The following is a 23,906-nucleotide window of genomic DNA, read 5'->3' on the forward strand; positions in this document are numbered from 1 at the left end:
ACCTTGTGTGTGGGGATCAGCTGCCAGAAGGGGCTCCTTGCTCAGCCCCTGCTTGAAGGTGTCATGGTCCAAAGGGCACTGCACTGTGCAGCATCCCACCATGCATACCAGCCTCAGCGCTGCCCAACCCTGGCAATGAAAAATGCTCTTTCTGCCCCCTTGAGCCAAAATGGGAGCCCAGGCACTGTTAGAAAAATAGTTCCTTTTGAGCTGGGCACAGAGGAGCCACAGGACAGTCCCTGTAGCTGTCAGGAACAAGAAGGGCACTAATGCGCTGAACATGGAAAGCAAAACTTGAATGTTAGCATAAGACCTGCTGCAGCTGCTGGGGACTCTCCAGCAAAGAGAGCAGGAAACAGAGCTAGGGGCCATGCAGAAAGGCAGTCCTCTTCTGCTTGCCAAAGTCAGTAGAAAGGTGAGGCAGATGATGGTACTGCTGTAGCAGCCAGTCACAAGAGCCAAAGGAAAGGTAATGGGAGATTTGTTCTGTGCCTGAACCATACAGAAAGGATCAAAGAGGTTCAATGGGGTATGTGTGCTCCACCATCCCAAGGCGCAGCCAAGGCACACCACCTCTTTCAGAGCACGGCGCTGACTCAGCACTTCACAAGCTCTCAGACAGAGTCTTGCTCCCAGTTACTCAAACACTCAAATTCTATCCAAGAAGTTCTGGCTCTGCCAGAGCCCATGGCCTCTCCCGACTCATTACTGCTGCAATATTTTCCTCAGCCTGGAATTTTTGGTTAGCAGGAGGAACTGAAGAGCACAGATAGTCCCATCTACTGCTGAGCTTTAAAGCAGTGTCTCCAACAAAAAATACAGGCTTATGTTTCTGACTCTGCTCCAGGCCATGGATCTTTAAGAAAGGTGTTTGCAGGAATAAGATGTTATACAACTGTCACTGTCAAGGTGGGCACAATTTGGAAAACAGGTTTGAGGAACCCTTGCCCAAGACTCGAGTGCTGGAGATGCTCTGCAGACCTGCTGGGCGGGAGCGAGGTGCTCCAGGGCAGCATAGGGGCAACACACAGCCAGGCCTGCTTTATGCTGCGTATCCCAAGTAGGAGAATCCCCCCTGGTGCCGTGCACACAGATGGGAAGGAGCCTCTCCTGCCCCTGCAGTTCATAAAACCTCCAGACACAGCAGCTGGTGCTGCAGTCCCAAGACTGCAGCTGGAGCAGATGGGGCAGGCAAGGAGGTGGTGTCAAGTGCTAGCAAACACTGTAATTTGACTTAATTTCCGGTATGGCCTGGAAGTGCAAATAAACCATAAACATGTTTTCAGTAAACCTCTCATGGAGCAGTTCATGGACATAGCAAGTTACACAGCTGCCCAGCTAGCTGTCATAAGAAGGGTGGAGAAAAAGGCAGAGGGAAGCCAGATAACAAGGTTTGCTTTAGCAGAGCACTCCTGTGCAGCACCCTTTCTTAGGCAGTCAAATCACCCTAGGGCAGAGCTGCCAGCAGCAGTCCTGCTGCCAGGATACTGCTGCCCCATGCAATAAGAGAATGTTGTGCCCTATGTGAGCTTTGTCTCTCCTTTTATGTCTTGAACATGATCTGTTTTGGTGAGAAACTTAGCTAAAAAAAAAAAAACAAAACAGATTTGAGAAAGAAAATCATTAACATAAGAAACTGTGGCTGCCCCATCCCGGGCAGTGCTCAAGGCCAGGTTGGATGAGACTTCGACCAGCCTGGCCTAGTGGAAGGTGTCCTTGCCCATGGCAGAGGGTTGGAACTAGATGAGCTTTGAGATCACTTCCAAAACAAACCAATCTGTGATTCTATGATTCTGTGAACTCAGGTCCAGACAGGTCTCCTTTCCCCTAACAGAGGAGTAACTAAAAAGCCACACATTTTTATCAGAGGAGCTACATACAAGGTAAGACCAAACCCTTGATGGTTTCATGTACAAAGGATCTTCAAGCGACACAAGTCCTCTCTGTGGATTTGCTCCCCCTCCTGTTGAAACCCACAGGGGAACCATGTCCCCTAACGCACGCCACATCACATCCCCACATAGTCATCAGCCTGTGATGACCACCTTACAGTGTACAGCCCTGCTGTGACAAGGCAGCCTGGGTGAGTATGTGTGCCGTGGTCCCCCTTGGCAGCCTTCCTGAGCTGCATGTACCCCATTGTGTGAAAACAAGCTCTCCACTGTACCAGAGCTGCAGACCCAGTCCTGTGCCTGGGAGCGCATGCAGGAGAGCAGCACTTGTGGGAACAACCCTTTCAGTTGTCCTCAAATAGCTTCAATGGCTCTGATACTGTGGTGTGAGCCAGCTAACCAACCCACAAACCAGAGCCACCAGTAGGCAGGTCACAGATAACTAGTTTCCATCAGAGTCTCTGACTTGAGTGTTTGCAGCAAGTTTCAGGCAAACCAGCCTCTAGCTCCTTCCAAAAAATGGTCTGGAGCACGCTTGTGACCAGCCTGTAAGGTCTGAGGTGAGGCATCTCCCCTGCATGAGCCCAGGCAGCCCTGCAAAGTTTCACTGTGTGGCTTTTGTAGTCCAAAGTTCTTTCATACACTGCCTTAACACTCTGTATGCCCTTCGCAGCCCAGCCCTGCTCCCCAGCGCACCCCGAGCAAGCACCTGAGCCAAGCCTCTGTGGCTGGGGACAGAGGAGCATGGGAACTGCCCCAGCATCTTCTTATCAGGGAGCCTGTCACCTCTCACAGGGGTGTCTCCTATGTGAGGAGAGGCTGTTTGTCATGGCCTCACAGGACCCAGCTGTTCCCCTGACACACTCCTTGCACAGCTGACTTTACTGAATCACCCCATCAAGCAGAGGGAGGAGGGATGCTGTGCATTAAACCTGCAAGAGCCTCTGAAGCAGAGCCTTCTGCTGTGGTTCATGCAGGGGAGATGCCTTACTCCCCAAACCTCAACAGAGACAGGCTGATGTCAGTCACGATGTGGCTGGGGGAGGCACTTGTCTCACAGGGTTTCAGGCTGCAGCCACATCTATTTGTTATACTAGTGCCACTAAAGGATGCATTTGTTGATTGAGACCTTACAAGTTAGAGACAGACTGATGAAAATAGGGTTACTACTTCACATAGGTTCCCCGTTTCAGCACCCTCACCACTCAGGAGAGCCATTTGGGCAGTCTATGATGAACGGGGTGGAGCCCTCAGCATTGCAGCTCCTCCTCCCTTCGGAAGATGGAGAAAGGCCCTATGTTAGAAGCAGGCTGAGGAGCTTATCCTCGCCCTAGCACCAGCAATGCAGCTCCCCAGACACAAGCTGTCAGAGGCAGCTCCAGAACCAGACGTGTGGGGAGCACAGGGGCTGACGACCCCCACTACAGCTCTGCCTCCCACTCAGCACCAGCTGAACTTTCTCTTCCTTGCCTACTCTCCTCCCCAGAGTGGGTCTCTCATGTCCTGCAGGCTGGGTTTTCCTGGAGCCAGCCACACCAGTAGGGTGCAATGCTGAGGCATCCTTCTAGGCTGAGCCAGCCTTGCACCCCAGGCATCTCTGCAGCTGAAGGCTTGCTGGCTGCAGGGTTGGGAAGAACAGCAGGAGAGGGGAAGAGAAGAAGCTCTCTTCTTTTATTATTATTTTTTTAATTAGTTCTCTGAGAACACTTAAAACATTCAAAAAGAAAACAGGAGGAATTTCTCAATCAGACCCACGTCATCTTTCTGTGTAAAACAACTTTCCATTCTGCAGAACAAAGCAACAGCATGACTACATCTTAATACAACTTCCACTGTATGTGGGTGTGAATAAAGGAGACTTCCTTCTTTAAAAATACTGCCTAGTGATTTGGATTCTGGTGGCATGGAGGCATTTTCTGATTGGCACAAGTAATGAAGACATTTGGTTTAATTTTTAAGTTGATAATTGCAGTTCTGAGAACATGAAATAACTGGTTGAAGCTGATGAACTGCAGGAGATTTGGGTTTCTTACCTTTGCTTAATCAATTGCGTGTATATTGGAAAGCACTCAGAGAGGAAGGGTCTGCTCCTGAGCAGGATGAAAGGCACAAAGGCAAACAGGCAGCTCTTCCTGTGTCACAGGAAAACCCTTTTGCACAACACAAAGCGTGCCGTCCTGTTCTCAGAATACGATTGCTTTGGCAGCACATACATCTATTTTACTTGTGGTAGCACCTATGTTAGCACAACACTGCAGAAACTGTGTGCTGCACGTGTTTGGGGTAACATGAAAGCAGTCTTACAAACCAGAGCCAGAGGTCACCTACCACAAAATCACAAGGGATGGCATGCAAGAAGCACCCACAGGGCACCCACTTCCACTACTTTAGTCTGTGTCAGCCCATGGTGAGAAACTCCTCAAGACCATGCTTGATTCTGGACCAGTGTGTTTGATAGTGTTTGCTGCTATCAGTCTAAGTAATCACTTTCTCAGCACATTTTTGGTTTGGTACTGAGAGCATTGTGTGTCAAAGAGCTCCTCAGTGTCCTGTTACACTTGTGAAAAAGCACTTTCCTGAACCTCTGCCTGTTTCATTGGTGCACCCTGCCTTCAGTACAATGGTACTGCTCCTCTATTCATCCCTGCGCCATTCACAGCCACCAGCAGAGCTCTTCCCATTAGTGCTTTTTCCAGGTTGAAGTTTGAAACCAGCCCATCTCTTTTTACACAGACTCCTTCCCATACATTGTTATCATTCTCTGTATTCTTCGTAGCTCTGTAATGACTTTTCGGTTCCAAAAGGACTAACCAGAGGGGATGGAGCAGGCCATACAGGCTATTCAATATGTGGCTATTCAGTTCAGTGACCTAACAATATTTACTGCTGTCTTCTTGGTTTTCTTTCCCAACCAGCCTAACCTTCTCATTGCCTTCTGAGCTGCTGCTGAGCACTGAACTTGTATTGCCAGAAATCTGTCCACAGTGACCTCTAGCTCTTCCCAGATAGGAAATAAGTCACACAGAGACCAGCACTGTGACCAACTGATCAGGGTTATCTTTCTTCTGGTGGCATTTACCTATCTGACACCTATCCTTCTGCTGATCACTGGCTCACATTGATACTGGGAGCTGATGGCAGGCACTGCAATGCTGCTGGCCAGGGCTTCACTGCCTGGAAAGGCTTTGAAACCTTGCAGTTAAAGTAGAGAACCCACTCTGTTCCTTGACACATCAGCATCACACAGTGTGACTCTGTTCTCCTTTGCCATCAGTGCACACCAGTATGATGCCATAATCAGAACACAGCAACAGCAGCACAGAAACTGGGGCTCTTCATTTAAGCACAGCAGTGCCTGGGTTTAACTCAGTTGCACTGGGACTGCAACCTCCAGGTAGGGTTAAGGGATGGTGAAAACCATGTGCACGATGGAAACTGGAAACTGCAAAGCACAAGAGCCACTTTGTTGAACATTCATATCTGAGGTTCCCAAAGATCTGCCAAGGCTAACCAAAAGACATGGGGCAGCTTTGAAGCTGGCTCAGTTTTTGGGGTGTGAGCAGCCAGCAGCTGGTTAATTGATTTCCTGATTGCTATCTGAAGACATCACCCAATTTTGGCTTATTTCATAACAAGACAATACAGTTAAATTATGCACAGCAGAAACACATACCTCTGTTGCAAGGCTGCATGAAGCCTTAATTTAGTTAGTATCAGCAGAGCACTTGGAAGACATAAAGTACTACAAGAGTACTCCTTATTATCCTTGTTGCTCCTTATCATTAGTGGCACAACGTGAAGGCTGATCTTCACCCTCTACTCCCAGCATTGTGCTGCCACTGTTGTCAGCGACTCCAGTCCTACAGGGCTGAGCTGGGGATATGAAAGCCCAAAAGTAGGATTAGGCTCAGCACAGGCTCCTGCAGAGTTAAACTTCAGAGACAGCAGAAAGCCTCAAGTATGCAGGCAGCTGCCAGGCAAAGGGAGGCTGTTCACTGTGGTTATGGAACAAATATTTTATACACAGATTCCTGGAGAGAATGGCTGGGAAAAAAACAAGCAAGGCCCTTTTTATGGAAACCAACCAAATCGGAACCAAAAGCCTGCCTCACCAGCACACTATTTAGCCTTTTATTACTGACTTTGTTCCTGCATAAGCAACTAATAAACTACAGTTTGTCAGAAGTCTGCCGCGTGAACTTCAGCTCACAGACAGGCACAGAGTAGGCTGCTGATTCCTGCTGATACTCCAGCAAGTCTTGCGTTATATCACAGTATTTGCTGAACTGCTTTGCCTTGTCCCCTGCTTTCTTGAGGCACATGCTCTTGCACTCCTTCTCCCTCAAGCCCAAATGTTATATTCAGCTATTATGTCTTTCGTATCCTTCACTGCACTAAAACGGAGAAAGTCCTTAATTTAGGATTTTGAAAATCTGGTTATGTAGGGCTTAAAATTAACCAGGAAGGGCAAGGAGGAAAAGTCAGATGTCTCCTTCATTTTGGGCTGAAAACCTATGAGAACTCTGAGTAAATGCAGATGGCAGTCAGAAGTCAGAGCTGCCTTGGCTTCCTTTCTGCTTGCAGAAGACTTCCATTAGTACCAAGCAGAATTGCCTGCCAGGGAGAGGAAAGAAATCCACAGGAACTATCAACTGGCACAGTTTGCTGGGTGAACCCAAAAACTCACATTCATACAAATATCAGAAGAAGGGGCTTACCTACAGCTCTGGATCCAGGATAGGCTTCAGCCACTGGCTCATCCATTTCGGCAGGAGACTTGGATCCCCCCCAACTGGGAGGGAATGCTGTTCCCTAGAAAGGAATAGCCAAGGCTAAACATACACTGGCCCCAGCTCCAGGATCTCTTTCACTGGGAACCCTCTTCACTCTGTAAGTGTTCAGGGGATGATTCTGCCTCAGCTGTGAGATTCTCCAGTTATTTTGTTGCAACATCTCAACACAAGTTGTCACTCAGGATGCTGCAGTGGGGCAAAAGGAAAACAAGACCTTCAAAGCTTTTGTTTTGTCAGATCAGTCTTGACCCCAAATTACAAAGACTATTCATCACATCTTATTGACTGATACAGCAATAACAAACCCTTCCTGCTGTCTTCAGTTTACGTGTACTAGGGAATATCTGAGAGTACTCTACTCCAAAGCAACATGTCAGAGCACAGGAAAGATTTAATTTCACCCTAAATCACTCCTTCCCACTCAGCCTGAGGCTGAGCAGGAAATAAGGAATGCTATTTGCATCCCTGTCAGACACTCCTATGCGAGGTCTAATTAGTTAAGATCAAACACCAGTGTTGATCTTTCATTCCCCTGCAGCAAAGCAAACAGCTACATTCACAACTTAGCAATTTCTTCAACCCAGTGCTGCTAACCTCTACTAACACTTATGACATTTGTCCTCCTTCGATGCTCATGTCCTTACTGCAGGATCAGAGAGTGGTTAGCTGCTGTGTAACAGTGATAGCACACTTCTGTAACACACCATTTTCTACTGACAGATTACAAAGTGTTTAACGAAAAGTGCATCCAGGATGGAGATGGGACATTACTGAAGTCACCCAGCAAACAAGCAGAAGGTGATATCTCTTCTGACACCCACCATGCTGACAGCTGAAAGGTTGTCTTTGCTGAAAGATTAGGAGGGACACCAGATGAAACCAGACTGGCTTAGGGAATTGCAAAGGTACAGATGTCTTTACCAAATGTTGAAAGCTGTAATGTTCACATTTCTCTAAATCCTTCCTGCTGAATACTCATCCAAAGAAATGGATGCTTTCATTTTTGCAGACTTCAGAATAACTTTATGTATTTATCTCTTTGGCTCTTCTGAAATTCATAAATCACACTTAATGAGACGTATTAGCACACACTTACTGCAATTATGTGATGAATGTTTGATTTCTGGCTTACAGCCTGACAAATACATAGATTTCTGTGATCTCTAGAAAAGGTAAAGATGAAACCTCATGTTTTAATTAGAGGCTAATAGCTTTAGTTCACTGCAATGCAAAGGCCTTTGGGTTTTTAAAAGCTTTCCAACCCAGCTGAAAATCTGCTATTCAATTAGTCTGGAGTTATACATCAGCTGGTCAAGCAATGACAGCCTTTCTAAGAGCTATTGCTTTCTCTATAAGAGCTTTTACTCTGGGGAAAAAATGTATTGCTTTTACATCCTCTGGCTGCACTGGTGCTGCTAAACTGCTGGCAAACTCAGCAGGTCCTACTACTGCAGCCAGGCAGGGTTAAACCCTTAAGTCTAAACCACTTGAGTCTCCCACTAGTGAGCACTACTGGAGCTGCTGCAAGGAAAACATGGGAAGAAATTACTTTCCATATGAATCTGCACAGTTTGTAACAGAAATATTAAGATTGGGAAAAATTATGTATTACTGGAATTATGTGTATGTGAAAGCACCAGAACAAGTAAAAGAGGCCTGCATAGCAAGGGATGTTGTTTCATCAATGGATGAATGTGCTGCTGTGCTCAAGCCCCAGAGGCCCCACACAGTTGAGACCACAGGACACAGCTCCAGGACAGAAGACTCTGCACCGATGGTGGGACAGTGGCGCAGGTTGCAGCAATCATATATGCCAGTCCTCCTTCTGATAGCCATGGCAGGGGGGTTGGAACTAGGTGGTCGTAAGGTCCTTTCCAACCCAAACCATCCTGTGATTCTACGATATCCTAAAGGACATAAAAGATTTGTCAAAAAAGTTGGCTCGTCATTGACAACCAAGAATTGTTGGCTTGCCAATTCGACTGTGGTCCAGCAGTCTTTGCAAACTGGCTGCTGATCAGCTCACAAAATCCACTTGTCCTTCAGTAATCCTCACCCTTCCCATTTTCTCCCCTATCCTGATGCAGGGGCAGCAAGCGAGCGACTGCTGGGGCTGGGCTGACAGCTGGGGTTAAACTAGGGCAGCAGGAATACGTACAAACTCCACTCTAGTGTGTAGCTGGGCTGTTATTTATAATCTAATAAAAAAATCATCGAAGATAGAAATTGAATGGACTAAGAGCAAAGCAAGAAGTTCACCCTGCTTTTCATGGAAAAGCATTACTGTGTCATCTATATAGCGAGGCAGCCTTTATAGGCTGAACTTGAGAAATTATCTACTTGCCACTAGATGGCACATCTCAATTGCTGGTCTATGTTTGAATTCAGGGTTGCTTTTTTTTTTAATTCAGAAAAAAAAAATACTCCCTGTCTTTGCTAACATCACACTGTATAATCGTGCTTACTTTCTATTTTGAAATCAGACAGCTTAAAAAAAACCAAAAACACAGAGAAAAAAAAATTAAACTAAAAATAAACTGTTTGCCAGTGCAAACATTGCTTGATCCTGCCACATCTACAACCAAACTAGGTTAATAACCAGCATCACAGATGGTTTCTCTACATAAATATGTACATCTCCCCACAGTGGCTTTCAGCAGCTTTCTGAAGCTGCTGGCACCACAGTACTGGGTTCCTTGGTGATTACTGTGCCTTGCACAATCCGCTGGAGAGGGCTCAAGATGCCACCGTTGCCTGTGGCCTTTTCCAACACCAAGCAGGAACGCAGCAGTGGACAGCTGCGTCTCTACCAAAGAACAGCAACAGACAGGTATTATTACATTCTCATGCAGCCTGTCTTCTCCTCACATGACCAGATCTGCTGCTGAAGGGTTTTTCAACCTGCCCAAACACTCACAGAAGACTACATACCAAATACCACAGTGACCTCCATACAGTAGCACTGCAGTCAGAGCCACAAAGGAGGAATTTGATCTTTCTGCCGCATTGAACACTACGAACTGTCATAAATTACATACAAACCACAAAACCAGTGTGTGGTGCCACGCTCATTCTCTCTCAGTATTTATCAGAAGTGGTTTTTTCCCAATTCTTCTTATCCAGGCTCTCTTGAGCTGGATTCTGTTGTTCTTCTCTTACCAGCAGTGAAATGTGTTTCAGACCAAACCACAGACTTATTGCTACCACTTCGAAAATACGTACCTGTCACCTTCTAGGAAGTTTCATGAGTATCAAACCCCTTCAATAATGATACAGAGAATAAACTTAATTAAATTAGTTTCTTTGTGGTTCTATTCAGTCACCTGAAAACCTGAAAATCTGAAAAGTTAAAATACTAAGAGCATGCTATCCTGTGGTGTGGAGCTCCCTGGAAGCTCAGCAGCAGTGGGGTTTAACATAAGCTAGACTGGTCCTTGCAGAACTACACACTACCTAGACCTTGTTTCTGTTGGTATCTGTATGACACATACCCCCTTTATACAATAGTGAAGGCTAAACATTGTAGTTCTAACTGATTTATCATTTCTAGCATTTGAAGAATACCCTAAGAAATAGAATAATATAGCAGAACACAGGACCAACTCACATAACCTAAGCTCCATTCATGTCTGTTACACTGATATGAATGATAAAAATCAACTTACTATGTACATTTGGGCTCAAATTTATGAATACCTGTAAAATAGGAGTTATGATAATGATGTTTGAAACCACTCTTAAACTTGTAACAATCTATTTAAATATTGTATACTATTATAAATTAACTGAAACCAACATCTTTTCTGTGGTCTGCTTTATAATAAGATGTCAACTTTTCATGTTTGGGTTTGTCTTCAAATGAACAGTTATGATGGCAGGCAACATGCTACTCTATCACTCAAATCATCTGCTGCTATTATTTTGGAAGGAGAGAATTTAATTTGTGAAATAACCAGAAGATTGCAAATGAAAGTAACTGCATTCATAAAAATAGTAGTTAAATCTATATAAAGTGTGTAAAGTTTTAAAGAGCCAGTTGCAGTGTGTGTAATCTGTCAGTAAAACTGAAAAAACACAGATTTCAGGCCTGTCATTATGAAACTATGACAGGGTAAGGAGTGCCCACTTACCATTCACTTCCATCAGCTTTTCACATCACTAAAAATATGTTTTCAAGTTACAAGAACAATAATCATTGTCCTGCACTCCAAGCAGAAAAGTACACTGAATTTATTCATGCCAAATGGTATCTGCAGTAGTCAATTAATCAAATGCATGCAATAGCCATTTCCAAGTTTAAAGCTTCACCATTTAAAACTCAGCTTCTAGAAACTCTGACACACACACAGATATCCATCTTTATTTTAGGGGAAAATTAAATTATCAGAGCAGTTTCATTTGGCTTTACATACAAAAAGAAGATACACCTGTACATTTTTCTACTTACAAACTTGTCTCACAAGTGCCTTGAAATGAACAGTGAACAACAGGCTAGGACATTCAGGAACACTGCATTTGGAACTCAGTGTTAACTGCAGCCAGCACCTCACCCCACCACCACTGCTGCCAACTGATGCTGGTCCAGTACCAGGCTGGTTTCATGCTCAAATTTCAGTACTCAATTCAGAAAGAGTTCCTTTAAAAGAAAACAGGCCATTATGATGCTTCTTCAGAATAATGAAGACAGCGGACCATCTGTTCAGAGGCAGTCAAGAAACCAGTGCTGAAATGACAACCCTATCCTGGTATAGTACAAAAACTGCAGATTCAACTCCCCTCTTTTAAACTCAAAGAGTATTCTTGCTATGCCTTCCCATTCCAGGACACCAGGAATTACTAATTGTGAATGGTTTGTTTACCTGTTGCCTTAAATCTTGTTTAGGCATTGGATTCACTTCTTACAGAAAGGAATAAATAACTCAAGAATTTACAGCTTAAAAGCAACAAAGACTAAAGAGAGTACTTTGGAGATGTTTGAGTTCACAGTAATGTACTTTCTTGTAACTCTTTTGCAGGACCAAATCAGGTAAAAAAAAAAACAAACAAGGTAAAATTCTTCAAAGTGCCCTACCTACTTTGGCAACACCTATATGGCATTCACAGAAGAGAGGTAAAGCACTTAAACATGATTATATCCCCTAAATAAAACACAGTCACTTGGAAATTTTAACTAGTGATACATTAATGTAAGAGATGCCTAATTCCCTGCAGTGATTCGGAATTCAGTCAAGTGCAGAGTAATTCAACATTACGTAGCAAGTCAGTGGCAGGATAATGCATTAATCTCATCCTCACACACACACCCCTTCTCAACAACCCGCAAACAAAACCCCAAACATCAACCCCAAAACAATACTTAGATTGGCCTATGTTCATAATTAGTACAGATAACCAGTAATTGTTGTGTTGAAGTATGTGACTGTCAAAGTAAAATTCCTTACACTGTAAAAAGCCTGCTCTGGAAAGGTTCATTCTCCATACTGTATCTCTGCTCTTAGCTCTTTGGAGAGGTAATTTATCAGCACTGCTGTCAACTTCTGCTGGAGACTAGCATTTCCCATTACAAGAGCAGTCAGCTGAGCAACGTCAGTCCAGTCTAAGCGCCTGAGAATAACAATGGCTTCATCGTAGAGCTTCTGCTGCTCAGCAGGAGGCAATTCCAGTAAAATCTGAGGGACTGGCCTGAACTGTCCACTTGTCATCCAGGCACCAAGCAAGCCACCAAATGCTCCTCCTAGGACAGAGGGAGAGAGAGGTTACTTCTTGCCAGTTGATGTTAAAACCTGAGCTTCTATCCACAGGCTTCACCAACAATGTTCCCACCTGTATTAGAATCAATGCGAAGTTGTGTATGTCTACTGAAACTCCATTCATACCCGATGTTCAAAGCACCAAGAAGAATTTTTAAAGCTTTTTACATTCACCGCAATCTCTAAGCAACTGTTAGCACAATCAAAGCTAATAGCTTCAAGCTAGAGAAATTAGAAACAAAATACCACTCCTTAGGGCTCTAGTGTCTTTATGGTAACCCCTACCACTAAACAAAACCATGGCCAAGGAAAACACTGGACATTTACTTTATCAGTGCCATAGCCCATAGTCTCTTGCCAGAGATTCACAGACTGATCCATGCTTTCAGCTTCTCTACAGCCACACATTGCAGCCTCCTACTCCCATGAAGTCACCCCGCAGAGACCAAACCATCAGCTTTGTGTGCTTAGACACATTCACGCTTTCATATGTCAAACCAACAGCCCACCCCAGCTGGACAAGGAATGCTCTGTTAAGTAGACTGGTTCCAGCTCATCAGGTAACAGCAGAGGGATCCCCTACAGCTGACTTTGTGCTGGCTGAGAAACCAGCCCTGCAGTCCTGCACCAATGTTCTCTTTCAAAGAGCTACCAGCCTGACTTGCATCACAGAGCTCTCCAACAGCAGCTCACACGACTGACACCACTCAGAGACATAGATATCCTGATGAAGAAAGGTGCCAGAACACACCATGTCACCAAAATTCCCACCCCTATCAACTGCTCCTAAAAAGTCATTTATGCACTCACAAGAATGCAGTTTTTCATTAGACAAAAACTCTGTAATCTGCAGCTTTTACTCAGTTGGCAACTTTTCCCATGATACCACAGAAATACTTACCTACAGCAATTCCACGTGGACCTGCCATCAGACCCCCAATAAAAGCTGTTGCAAACACCAGCAGTGCTCCTCCACCAGAGTGCTTGATAGCAGCTTTCATCCCCTTTATCTCAGAGAGGTGGCAGAACAGCTGCATCACATCATCAACATTGATGGGCATCTTGGCAAGGTAGGATCCTGGAAAAGATAATTTAAATTACCTCCAGATTGCTGCAACAGGTACTAAACCTTACTACTAAATGAATGCTAAGAAAAAGCAGAGCTCAAAGTCTGTGAGGCTAAAAGTACAGAGGTACCGTAAAAAAAATAACACATTTTCTCTTTCGATTCTGGGAAAACCAAGCCTACTTGCAAACAGCTAGTGACTCATAGAAATGGAATTAAAACCATGTGGTATACAGGAAAATCTAGTTTTATTCTTGCTGACAAACAAAATGGCATCTTGTCAAAGGCAATCTACATAGAATCTGAATACTGCATGCCCCATTCCTTCAACCCATACATACACACAAGCTTCCTTGTTTCTTCACTCAGTATGTTAACCACAATTCTTGTTCCTAAAGCAAAACACACTTACCTACAGCAAGTCCAGGTGGACATCCCATTAGACCTCCAATAAAAGCTGTTGCACCTGCCAGCAGTGCACCTCGACCAGAGTGCTTGACAGCAGCTTTCATCCCCTTTTCCTGGGAAAGGTGGCAGAACAGCTGCATCACATCATCAACATTGATGGGCATCTTGGCAAGGTAAGATCCTGGAAAACATACTTGGAAATTACCTCCAGATTGCTGCAACAAGGACTAAATGAATGATAAGAAAAAGCACAGACGCTAAGAGTACAGCATTTAAAAGGAGCTGTACGCTTTATGTGTCAGAGGCAGAACCAGAGGAAAGCCAAAAACATTTATAAACTGATTGTGCAACTGACAAGTAAACAGAACTGCAATTTGATTTTAGCAACAAATTATTTCCTACAGAATCCACCCAGACATTAAGAAATACAAGAAATGTAAAATACTGGATCTGCAGTATTGGGGGGATTGAAACATCAGTGATATCCATAAAACTGGGCAGGGCTTTCAAAATGTTGACTCACAGAAACATAAAATCATAGAAACATAGTATCATAAAATAGTTACAGCTGGAAAGGACCTTAAGATCACCTAGTTCCAACCCCTCTGCCATGGGCAGGGACACCTCACACTAAACTATGTCACCCAAGGCTCTGTCCAACCTGGCACTGAACATTGCCAGGGATGGAGCATTCACAACCTCCCTGGGCAACCCATTCCCGTGCCTCCCCACCTGAACAATAAAAAACTCCTTCCTTATATCCAATCTAAACTTCCCTTGGAGCTGGCGAATGAAGTTGCAAAGCCACTGGCCATCATATTTGAAAAATCATGGCAGTCAGGTGAAGTTCCTGATGACTGGAAAAAGAGAAATATAACCCCCATTTTCAAGAAGGGGAAAATGGATGACCCGGGGAATTACAGACCAGGCAGTCTCACCTCTGTGCCTGGCAAAAGCTGGGAGCAGATTCTCTTGGAAGGCATGCTAGGGCACATGAAAAACAACAAGGTGCTTGGTGAGAGCCAGCATGGCTTCACTGGGGGGAAATCCTACCTGACCAATTTGGTGGCCTTCTATGACGGGGCTATGGAACTGATGGACAGGGGTGGAGCAGCTGATGTCATCTACCTGGACTTGTGCAAAACATTCGACACTGTCCCACATGACATCCTTGTCTCTAAATTGCAGAGACATCAATTTGATAGGTGGAGCACTTAGTGGATAAAGAACTGGCTGGATGGCCGCATGCAAAGAGTTGTGGTCAACGGTTCAATGTCCGGCTGGAGATCAGTAACGAGTGGTGTCCCTCAGGGATTGGTGTTGTGACCAGTCTTGTTTAATATCTTTGTCGCTGACATGGACAATGGAATTGAGTGTGCCCTTGGCGAGTTTGCCGATGACACCAAGCTGTGTGGTTCTGTTGATACGCTGGAGGGAAGGAATGCCATTCAGAGGGACCTTGACACACTTGTGAGGTGGGCTGATGCCAACCTCATGAAGTTTAACCATGACAAGTGCAAGGTCCTACACCTGGGTGGGAGCAATCCCAGGCACAGCTACAGGTTGGGCAAAAAGGAAATTCATGGTAGTCCTGTGGAGAAGGACTTGGGGGTGTTGGTCAATGAGAAAATGAACATGAGCCAGCAGTGTGCACTCACAGCCCAGAAAGCCAACTGTATCCTGGGCTGCATCAAAAGGAGCGTGACCAGCAGGTCCAAGGAGGTGATCCTGCCCCTCTACTCTGCCCTTGTGAGACCTCACTTGAAGTATTGTGTGCAGTTCTGGTGTCCTCAACATAAAAAGCACATGGAACTGTTAGAACAAGTCCAGAGGAGGGCCACGAGGATGATCAGGGGACTGGAGCACCTCCCGTATGAAGACAGGCTGAGAAAGTTGGGTCTGTTCCACCTGGAGAAGAGAAGGCTGCGTGGAGACCTCATAGCAGCCTTCCAGTATCTGAAGGGGGTCTACAGGGATGCTGGGGAGGGACTATTCATTAGGGACTGTAGTGATAGGACAAGGGGTAATGGGTTGAAACTTAAACAGCAGAGGTTTAGACTGGATATAAGGAAGAAATTCTTTACTGTTAGGGTGGTGAGGTACTGGAATGGGTTGTCCAGGGAAGTTGTGGATGCTCCATCCCTGGCAGTGTTCAAGGCCAGGTTAGATGAAGCCTTGGGTGACATGGTTTAGTGTGAGGCGTCTCTGCCCATGGCTGGGGGGTTGGAACTAGATGATCTTGAGGTCCTTTCCAATCCTAACTATTCTATGATTCTATTATTCTAAGTATTAACCCATTACCCCTTGTCCTATCACTACAGTTCCTAATGAAGAGTCCCTCCCAAGCATCCTTATAAGACCCCTTCAGGTACTGGAAGGCTGTTATGAGGTCTCCACGCAGCCTTCTCTTCTCCAGGTGGAACAGACCCAACTTTCTCAGCCTGTCTTCATATGGGAGGTGCTCCAGTCCCCTGATCATCCTTGTGCCCCTCCTCTGGACTTGTTCTAACAGTTCCATGTCCTTTTTATGTTGAGGATACCAGAACTGCACAGAATGCTCCAAGTGAGGTCTCACAAGGGCAGAGTAGAGGGGCAGGATCACCTCCTTGGACCTGCTGGTCACGCTCCTTTTGATGCAGCCCAGAATACGGTTGGCTTTCTGGGCTGTGAGTGCACACTGCTGGCTCATGTTCCTTTTCTCATTGACCAACACCCCCAAGTCCTTCTCCACAGGACTACCATGAATTTCCTTTTTGCCCAACCTGTAGCTGTGCCTGGGATTGCTCCCACCCAGGTGTAGGACCTTGCACTTGTCATGGTTAAACTTCATGAGGTTGGCATCAGCCCACCTCACAAGTGTGTCAAGGTCCCTCTGAATGGCATTCCTTCCCTCCAGCGTATCAACAGAACCACACAGCTTGGTGTCATCGGCAAACTCGCCAAGGGCACACTCAATTCCATTGTCCATGTCACCGACTAGACCAGTCCCAAAACTGATCCCTGAGAGACACCACTCGTTATTGGTCTCCAGGTGAACATTGAGCCATTGACTACAACTCTTTGCATGCGGCCATCCAGCCAGTTCTTTATCCACTAAGTGCTCCACCTATCAAATTGATGTCTCTGCAATTTAGAGACAAGGATGTCATGTGGGACAGTGTCGAATGTTTTGCACAAGTCCAGGTAGATGACATCAACTGCTCCACCCCTGTCCATCAGTTCCGTAGCCCCATCATAGAAGGCCACCAAATTGGTCAGGCAGGATTTCCCCCCAGTGAAGCCATGCTGGCTCTCACCAAGCACCTTGTTGTTTTTCATGTGCCCTAGCATGCCTTCCAAGAGAATCTGCTCCCAGCTTTTGCCAGGCACAGAGGTGAGACTGCCTGGTCTGTAATTCCCCGGGTCATCCATTTTCCCCTTCTTGAAAATGGGGGTTATATTTCCCTTTTTCCAGTCATCAGGAGCTTCACCTCTCTGCCATGATATTTTAAATATGATGGATAGTAGCTTAGCAAGTTCATTTGCCAGTTCCTTCAGGACCCATGGATGGATTTCATCAGGTCCCATGGACTTGTGTACATTCAGGTTCATAAGATGGTTTTGAACCAGATCCTCATGTACAGTGGGCCCAAGGTCTTCATTCTCACAGTCCCTGCATCTGCCTTCCAAGATGTGGGTGCTGCGGTCAGAGCCTTTGCCAGTGAAGACTGAGGCAAAGAAGTCATTCAGAAGCTCAACCTTCTCCAAATCCAGGGTAGCCAGTTCTCCTGATAGCTTTCAGAGAGGGCCTACATTGTCCCTAGTCTGTCTTTTATTCACTACATACCTATACAATCCCTTCCTGTTATCTTTCACATCCCTAGCCAAGTTCAATTCTAGTTGGGCCTTAGCTTTCTTAACCTGGTCCCTAGCTTCCTGTACAACAACTCTATTGTCTTCCAAGGCTGCCTGTCCTTGCTTCCACCTTTTATAAGCCTCTTTTTCCCTTCAAAGTTTCACCAGCAGCTCTTATCCACCCATGGAGGTCTCCTTCCTCTCCTTCTGCACTTCCTTCTAGTTGCGATGCAACACTCCTGAGCTTGTTGTAGCTGATCCTCAAATATCAACCAAGTCTTGGACCCCCCTGCCCTGTAGGGCTATATCCCATGGAACCTTGCTAAGCAGGTTCCTGAAGAGGCCAAAGTCTGATCTCTTGAAGCCCAGGGCAGTGAGCTTGCTGCACACTCTTCTCACTGTCTTGAGGACCTCAAATTCAACCATCTCATGATCGCTGTAACCAAGGCTGCTCTGGAGCATCACATTTCCAACCAACCCTTCTCTTTTGGTGAGCATGAGGTCAAGCATGGCACCTCTCCTTAGAATCATAGAATAGTTAGGATTGGAAACGACCTCAAGATCATCTAGTTTCAACCCCCCTGCCATGGGCAGGGACGCCTCACACTAAACCATATCACTCAAGGCTTCAGTTCCTCTATTACTTGCAGGAGGAAGTTGTCTTCCACACAATCGAGGAAATTCCTGGATTGCTTGTGCCGGGCCATACCGTTGCTCCAAATGATATCAGGGTGGTTGAAGTCCCCCATGAGAACAATGGCCTGCGAGCGTGAGGCTTTTCCTATCTGTCTATAGAGATCTTCATCCACAGAGTCCTCTTGATCAGGCGGTCCGTAACAGATCCCCACAGTAATGTCTCCCATCGCTGTTCTCCCTTTAACCCTGACCCACAAACTCTCTGTTAACTGATCACCTGTCCCCAGAGAGAGTTCCATACTCTCCAGCCTATCCCTAACATAAAGGGCAACTCCCCCTCCCCTCCTACCGGGCCTGTCTTTTCTAAAGAGCCTGTAACCTTCCATTCCAACACTCCAGTCATAGGAGCCGTCCCACCATGTTTCTGTGATACTTATTATATCATAGCCCCACAGATGTGCCCACATCCTCTTGTTTGTTCCCCACGCTATGGGTGTTTGTACAGAGGCATCTGAGCCGAGCTCCAAATGAAGCCGGCTCATTGGCTGGAGCGGCTGGGATATCTCTGCATTGCTCCGAGCATTTATTATAGGTGCTAGCAACTGACTGGGTGTGTTGGGATGGAATGATGCCCCCTTCCCCCAACACATCTAGTTTAAAGCATCCTTGACAAGTCTGGCAAGCTTCCTACCAAAACTGCTCTTCCCCTTCATTGTCAGACCAGCTCCACCAGCCACCAGTAGACCTGGCCTCCTAAACTGGGTCCTGTGTTCAAGATACCTCAACCCCTGACAATGGCACCACCCTTCTAACCATTTATTAACCTGTCAAATCCTCCTGGCCTTTTTAAGGTCCTCCCCTTTATCCTGGAGAATTGATAAAAGACTATCTGAGCTCCAGAGCCCCTAACCACCTCTCCCAGGGCTCTTTAGTCCTTCTTCATGTTCTCTGGGCTACTGCTATCTATATCCGTAGCACCCACAGGGATCACTAGAAGTGGGTAACAGTCAGTGGGACTTACTAGAGCAGGCAGCCTCTCTGCTACATCCCTGATCCCTGCCCCAGGTAGGCAACACACCTCTCTTGAGACTGGGTCAGGCTGACAGATGAGTGCCTCTGCTCCTTTCAAAGTAGAGTCCCCTACTACTACGACCTGCTGCTTTCTCCTGGCAGCACCAGTAGAGATCTTCTTTAGCAGTGCACCAGCCGGTTGTTTCTGGTACGAGGGTGCTTCCTCATCAGCCCCCTGCAGAACTGCAAAGCGGTTCTAGGTGGGGACAACATATTTAGGAGGCAGCCCCTTGCTTTTCATTGCCCTCTTCCTCCTTTTTTTTTGTTGTGTTTTTTTTGTTTGTTTGTTTGGTTTGTTCTGGTTTTTTGTTACTAATTCCCAGCTTCCCTGGTCAACAGCCTCCTTCTTTCCTCCATGAGCTGGACAGGAAGCTTGAGGCCCTTGCACAGTTTGGGCCAGGAGCAAGCAGTCCTGCTTCTTCTCAGCTTCCCTGACATCTTGCAGCCTCTTGGCAGCGTCCCGTAGCTCAGTCCTTGCTGCAGGAGGACCTGCACCAAGGAGCAGCGAGTGCAGCCCTGCCCATTGTGCACCTTTCCCTCACCAGACCAGTGCAGGCACTCTCCACACTCCGAGCTCTGCTCTGCAGCCTCCCCTCTCATCAGCTCTGCCTGGTGCCTACGCTGGGCACCGCCGGGGCAGCCAGGGCATTGCTCCCAGCCCAGGCCTTGGTCACACGGTGAGCGCTCACCATCCGGCGCCAACTGCCTCGGCCGCGCTCCCTGGGGCAGGTTTCACTCAGTCAGGGCTGGTCCCGCTCCTCCTGGCTCCGCCCCTGTGAGTCCCTGCTCCAGTCAGCTGAGCTGCCGGCTCCCGGGAAGTGCTGTCGAGGAGTTGAGGCTCCCGCGGGGGCTCTCGCTGCTCTGAGTTGAGGCTCCTGGGCGCTGATCTCCCCCCGCCCCGGTGCTGAGGACGTCCTCTCTCGAGCTGCTCACCTCAGCAATAAGATCGTTAGGGTTGGAGAGGACCTTAAGATCATCTAGTTCCAACCCCCCTACAATGGGCAGGGTCACCTCACACTAAACCATGTTACCCAAGGCTCTGTCCAACCCGGCCTTGAACACCACCAGGGATGGAGCATTCACAGCTTCCCTGGGCAACCCATTCCCCTGCCTCACAACTATAACAGTAAAGAACTTCCTGTGCATATCTAACCTGAACTTCCCCTGTTTAAGTTTTAACTCATTGCCCCTTGTCCTGTCACTATAGCCCCTAACGAAGAGTCCCTCCCCAGCATCCTTATAGGCCCCCTTCAGATACTGGAAGGCTGCTATGAGGTCTCCACGCAGCCTTCTCTTCTCCAGGCTGAACAGCCCCAACTTTCTCACCCTGTCTTCATACGGGAGGTGCTCCAGTCTCCGGATCATCCTCGTGGCCTCCTCGGGACTTGCTCCAACAGCAATTGCTACAGAATCGACACAGATGTTAAGAAATACTAAGAATGTAAAATACTGGATCTGCAGTAATGAAGGGACGGAAACATCAGTGACATCCATGAAACTGGACCTGGCTTTCAGAAATGCTGAGTCCCCACATGTCTTACAGGCTTCACATGGCACTGAGAATATCCAGCACTTCAACAATAAAAAAAATAAATATCAAGAGTTTTGGAAAAAGTTTTGGAAAATTTGAAAAATGCTGGGATACCAAGCTTTGCTGTCCAACAGACCTTCCTTTTTGTCCTACTGCAATTCAGTGGCTGTGTGTGGTGCTCCCAACTGTTCAGATGAGATGTTAAGACTCCGTACTTCTCTGACTAAATTAGATTATGCAGGGACTGGGGAGCAAAGTGAGCAAGGATCCTGTTCTGCTTACCCAGAGAGAACGGTAATATCATGTGTTTGTAGTTTGTCTTTGAACCTACAACCAATGGGTTTCATTGAGAAGTACATTCCTCTCAGAACTAACCTCTTAGGAAAAAAAAAGTAATGGAAAGAATTAAAACAATAAAATGATCACATCATACACACCTCACTGAAAGCCTTGTTAATGCCAACAATGAAAGGGGGTCCCAGACTATTCCATGGTGTGAACCTCAATTCAGCTCCTTCCTCTTTAACACTCCCATCTCATTATCTTACTTCACCCTTCAAAGAAGGATGACTTCCAACAGGCAAAAGCCCTTTCATTCCCCTGAGCTCACTGCCCTACCAATAGAACAAGGAACACTCTCCCAAATGTCCACACAGAAGGTACTCTAAGCAGCACACAGCCTGGCCTACCACTGAGCTTTCCTCACTGCTTGTCACAACCTCCTCCTGAGTTAACAGAGCAGACCCTTCAATAAACATCTCCACACTGTGCATGTACATAGAACAAAAAGCACCTACAGGACAAATTCCAAACCCACCAAGAAATGAAGACAGAGGTCTAAGCTGTCACACCAAGAGCTAGCTTTACTTTGGCAGACACAACACTGTGGTAAACAAGATTTGCTACATATACGGATATTCATTGTAATAATATAATTACATTATATGCTGACTATACATTCAGCCCGATGTTCGAGTTCCAGTTGTTAGGAGACAGTAAGAAACTCATGTATTTGACAGACAATCCAAATGCAATGCTTAAAAGAGCCTTTTTGGTATTGTTTCATAAGAACTGAAACTTTATGACCATTAATTATTTTGTGTATTTCTCTAAGCATGTCAATTTATCAAAGCATTTAATTGGTTCATGTAACAAAACAGACAACAAATGTACTCATGAATAAACTACTTTTAGGAACCTAAGAGCTGAGTTTACAAGGCTCTTGGATGCCTAAAGTCTTAGGCAAAAATTGAGTGGAATTTTCTCCTTCCATTGAGACTGAAGAAAATTTGGCACCTAACCTGTCCCACCATGAGTGTAACTTTCTTACCTGGACTGCTGAATTATTAATGATCTGTGAAGGACTGGCTGCAACTCCTTTAGCCATTAAACTTCTTTAGCCAACTCAATGTTTTTAGAACTTAGAAATTAAGAGTAATTTTTTTTCTTTCATTTCCTAGACAGTTTTTCCAATTTCGAAGGAAGCAATTGACAAAATTACAGGTCACTTCCATCAGCTAGCTGATAGTGAAGCCAAAACAACCAGACTTTACGAAAGGCACTTGGAAACACAAATAGCCAAGATTGTTCCCTATAGACACTTGGTATAGCAGACGTCAGTGGCATTTTTGAAATCAGAACTAAGCCTGAAAATTAAAGATGCTTTCCCTCATTCACTGCAAAAAAAATAAACTTCTGCTCATCAAAATTAATCAACATGTTCTGAATGTCTTAAAATGTATTAAAAACTTAAGACTAAAATAGGCTGAGCATAAAATGTAATTATAAACTGTCAAAGATACGGCATATTAAATATCGGCATTTTTGATATTTTTGTATTTATTTGCATACCACACGGATTTCATGTTGACTACTGCTGAAAGGATGACACAGCCACAGTGTAACCCAGAGAAAAGATAAACCACAGAAGCACAGAATGGTGTGGGTTGAAAGAAATCTTTCACTAGACAAGATGGGGCAGCCACAGCTTCTCGGGACAAGCTGTGCCAGCACTTCAGCACCCTCACAGGGAAGAACTTCTTCTTAATGTCTTATCTAAATCTACCCTCTGTCAGTTTAAAGCCATTGCCCCATGTACTGTCACCAGAGGCCCTTGTCAGAGAACCCTCTCCAGGTTTCTTTGCAGCCCCTTTAGGCACAGGAAACTGCTCTAAGGTCTCCCCAGAGGCTTTTATTCTTCAGGCTGAACAAGACAAGCTCTCTCAGCCTGTCTCCATAGCAGAGGTGCTCCAGCCCTTGGAGCATCTCTGTGGCTTCCTCTGGGCTCACTTAAGCAGAAAGACCAAATATAGACCAAACATCTAACTGCTGATGTAGTCCTAATAACCTGTGTTTGTTTTTAATCATAGTATTGAAGTAATAATTCAGTTTGGGACAGAGTGATATAAAGTCCCTCCTTTGATGTTGGCAGATTCATTGCTTTTAATTCTGCTCCTTGGAAAGCTGCTTGCAGCTGGAATGTGGGGGTTACTTTCTAAAATGTACATGGCATTGTGGTTCTCTGCTCAGTTTAGGAACTGCATTTGCTTTTTACATCCAAAACACAAAACTCAAGAGCACCAGCAGACCCGGTTGTTACAGACTTGTTTTATGTGATCATAGAAAGCATGGCAAGGTTCAGAAGTCCCCAGTACAGCCACAGAAATTGTGTTATTCCTCCTCCTTCTCCTCATTCTGCATTTACATTTTCTCAACAAGGACCTGAGGGGAGACGGTTTACCTTAAGTGAGAAGTGAAATCATAAGAAAGGCTTAGCTGACAAAACCAAACCCCACCGTAATAACCCGTTCTTGGCAAACGGCAGCACTTCTAGCATCAGGCAGTGACTTTCCAAGGACTGCACTGGTGTGCACCGGGATCGGTGTGGCATTTCAGGACACGTATGTGACACAGGGGCTTAACGCT

General features: G+C 45.8%; 1 protein-coding gene across 2 annotated transcripts; it reads right to left on the reverse strand.

Moving 5' to 3' along the window:
- Positions 1–11,023: 11,023 nt before the first annotated feature.
- LOC101878191 (protein C19orf12 homolog) lies at positions 11,024–14,086 on the reverse strand. Of its 2 annotated transcripts, XM_005152203.3 has the most exons (3): positions 13,633–13,673; positions 13,337–13,513; positions 11,024–12,419 (listed from the first exon to the last, which is right to left on the reverse strand). In XM_005152203.3, exons 1-3 carry the CDS (start codon positions 13,649–13,651, stop codon positions 12,154–12,156), a joined length of 462 nt encoding a protein of 153 aa, XP_005152260.3. In that variant the 5' UTR covers positions 13,652–13,673; the 3' UTR covers positions 11,024–12,153. The 2 variants fall into 2 exon arrangements, with proteins under 2 accessions (XP_005152260.3, XP_033929093.1); XM_034073202.1 differs by lacking the exons at positions 13,337–13,513; positions 13,633–13,673 and adding an exon at positions 13,914–14,086.
- Between the last annotated feature and the right edge of the window lie 9,820 nt (positions 14,087–23,906).

This window comes from Melopsittacus undulatus, chromosome Z (genome assembly GCF_012275295.1).
Source record: "Melopsittacus undulatus isolate bMelUnd1 chromosome Z, bMelUnd1.mat.Z, whole genome shotgun sequence".
NCBI classification, from domain to species: Eukaryota; Metazoa; Chordata; class Aves; order Psittaciformes; family Psittaculidae; genus Melopsittacus; species Melopsittacus undulatus.

Excerpts from the sequence above, each read along its gene's own strand:
- LOC101878191 (XM_005152203.3), bottom strand. Across the intron at positions 12,420-13,336 it reads TCCACGTGGAATTGCTGTAG|GAGGAGCATTTGGTGGCTTG; the intron begins GTAAGTATTTCT and ends CCTCTGTCCTAG.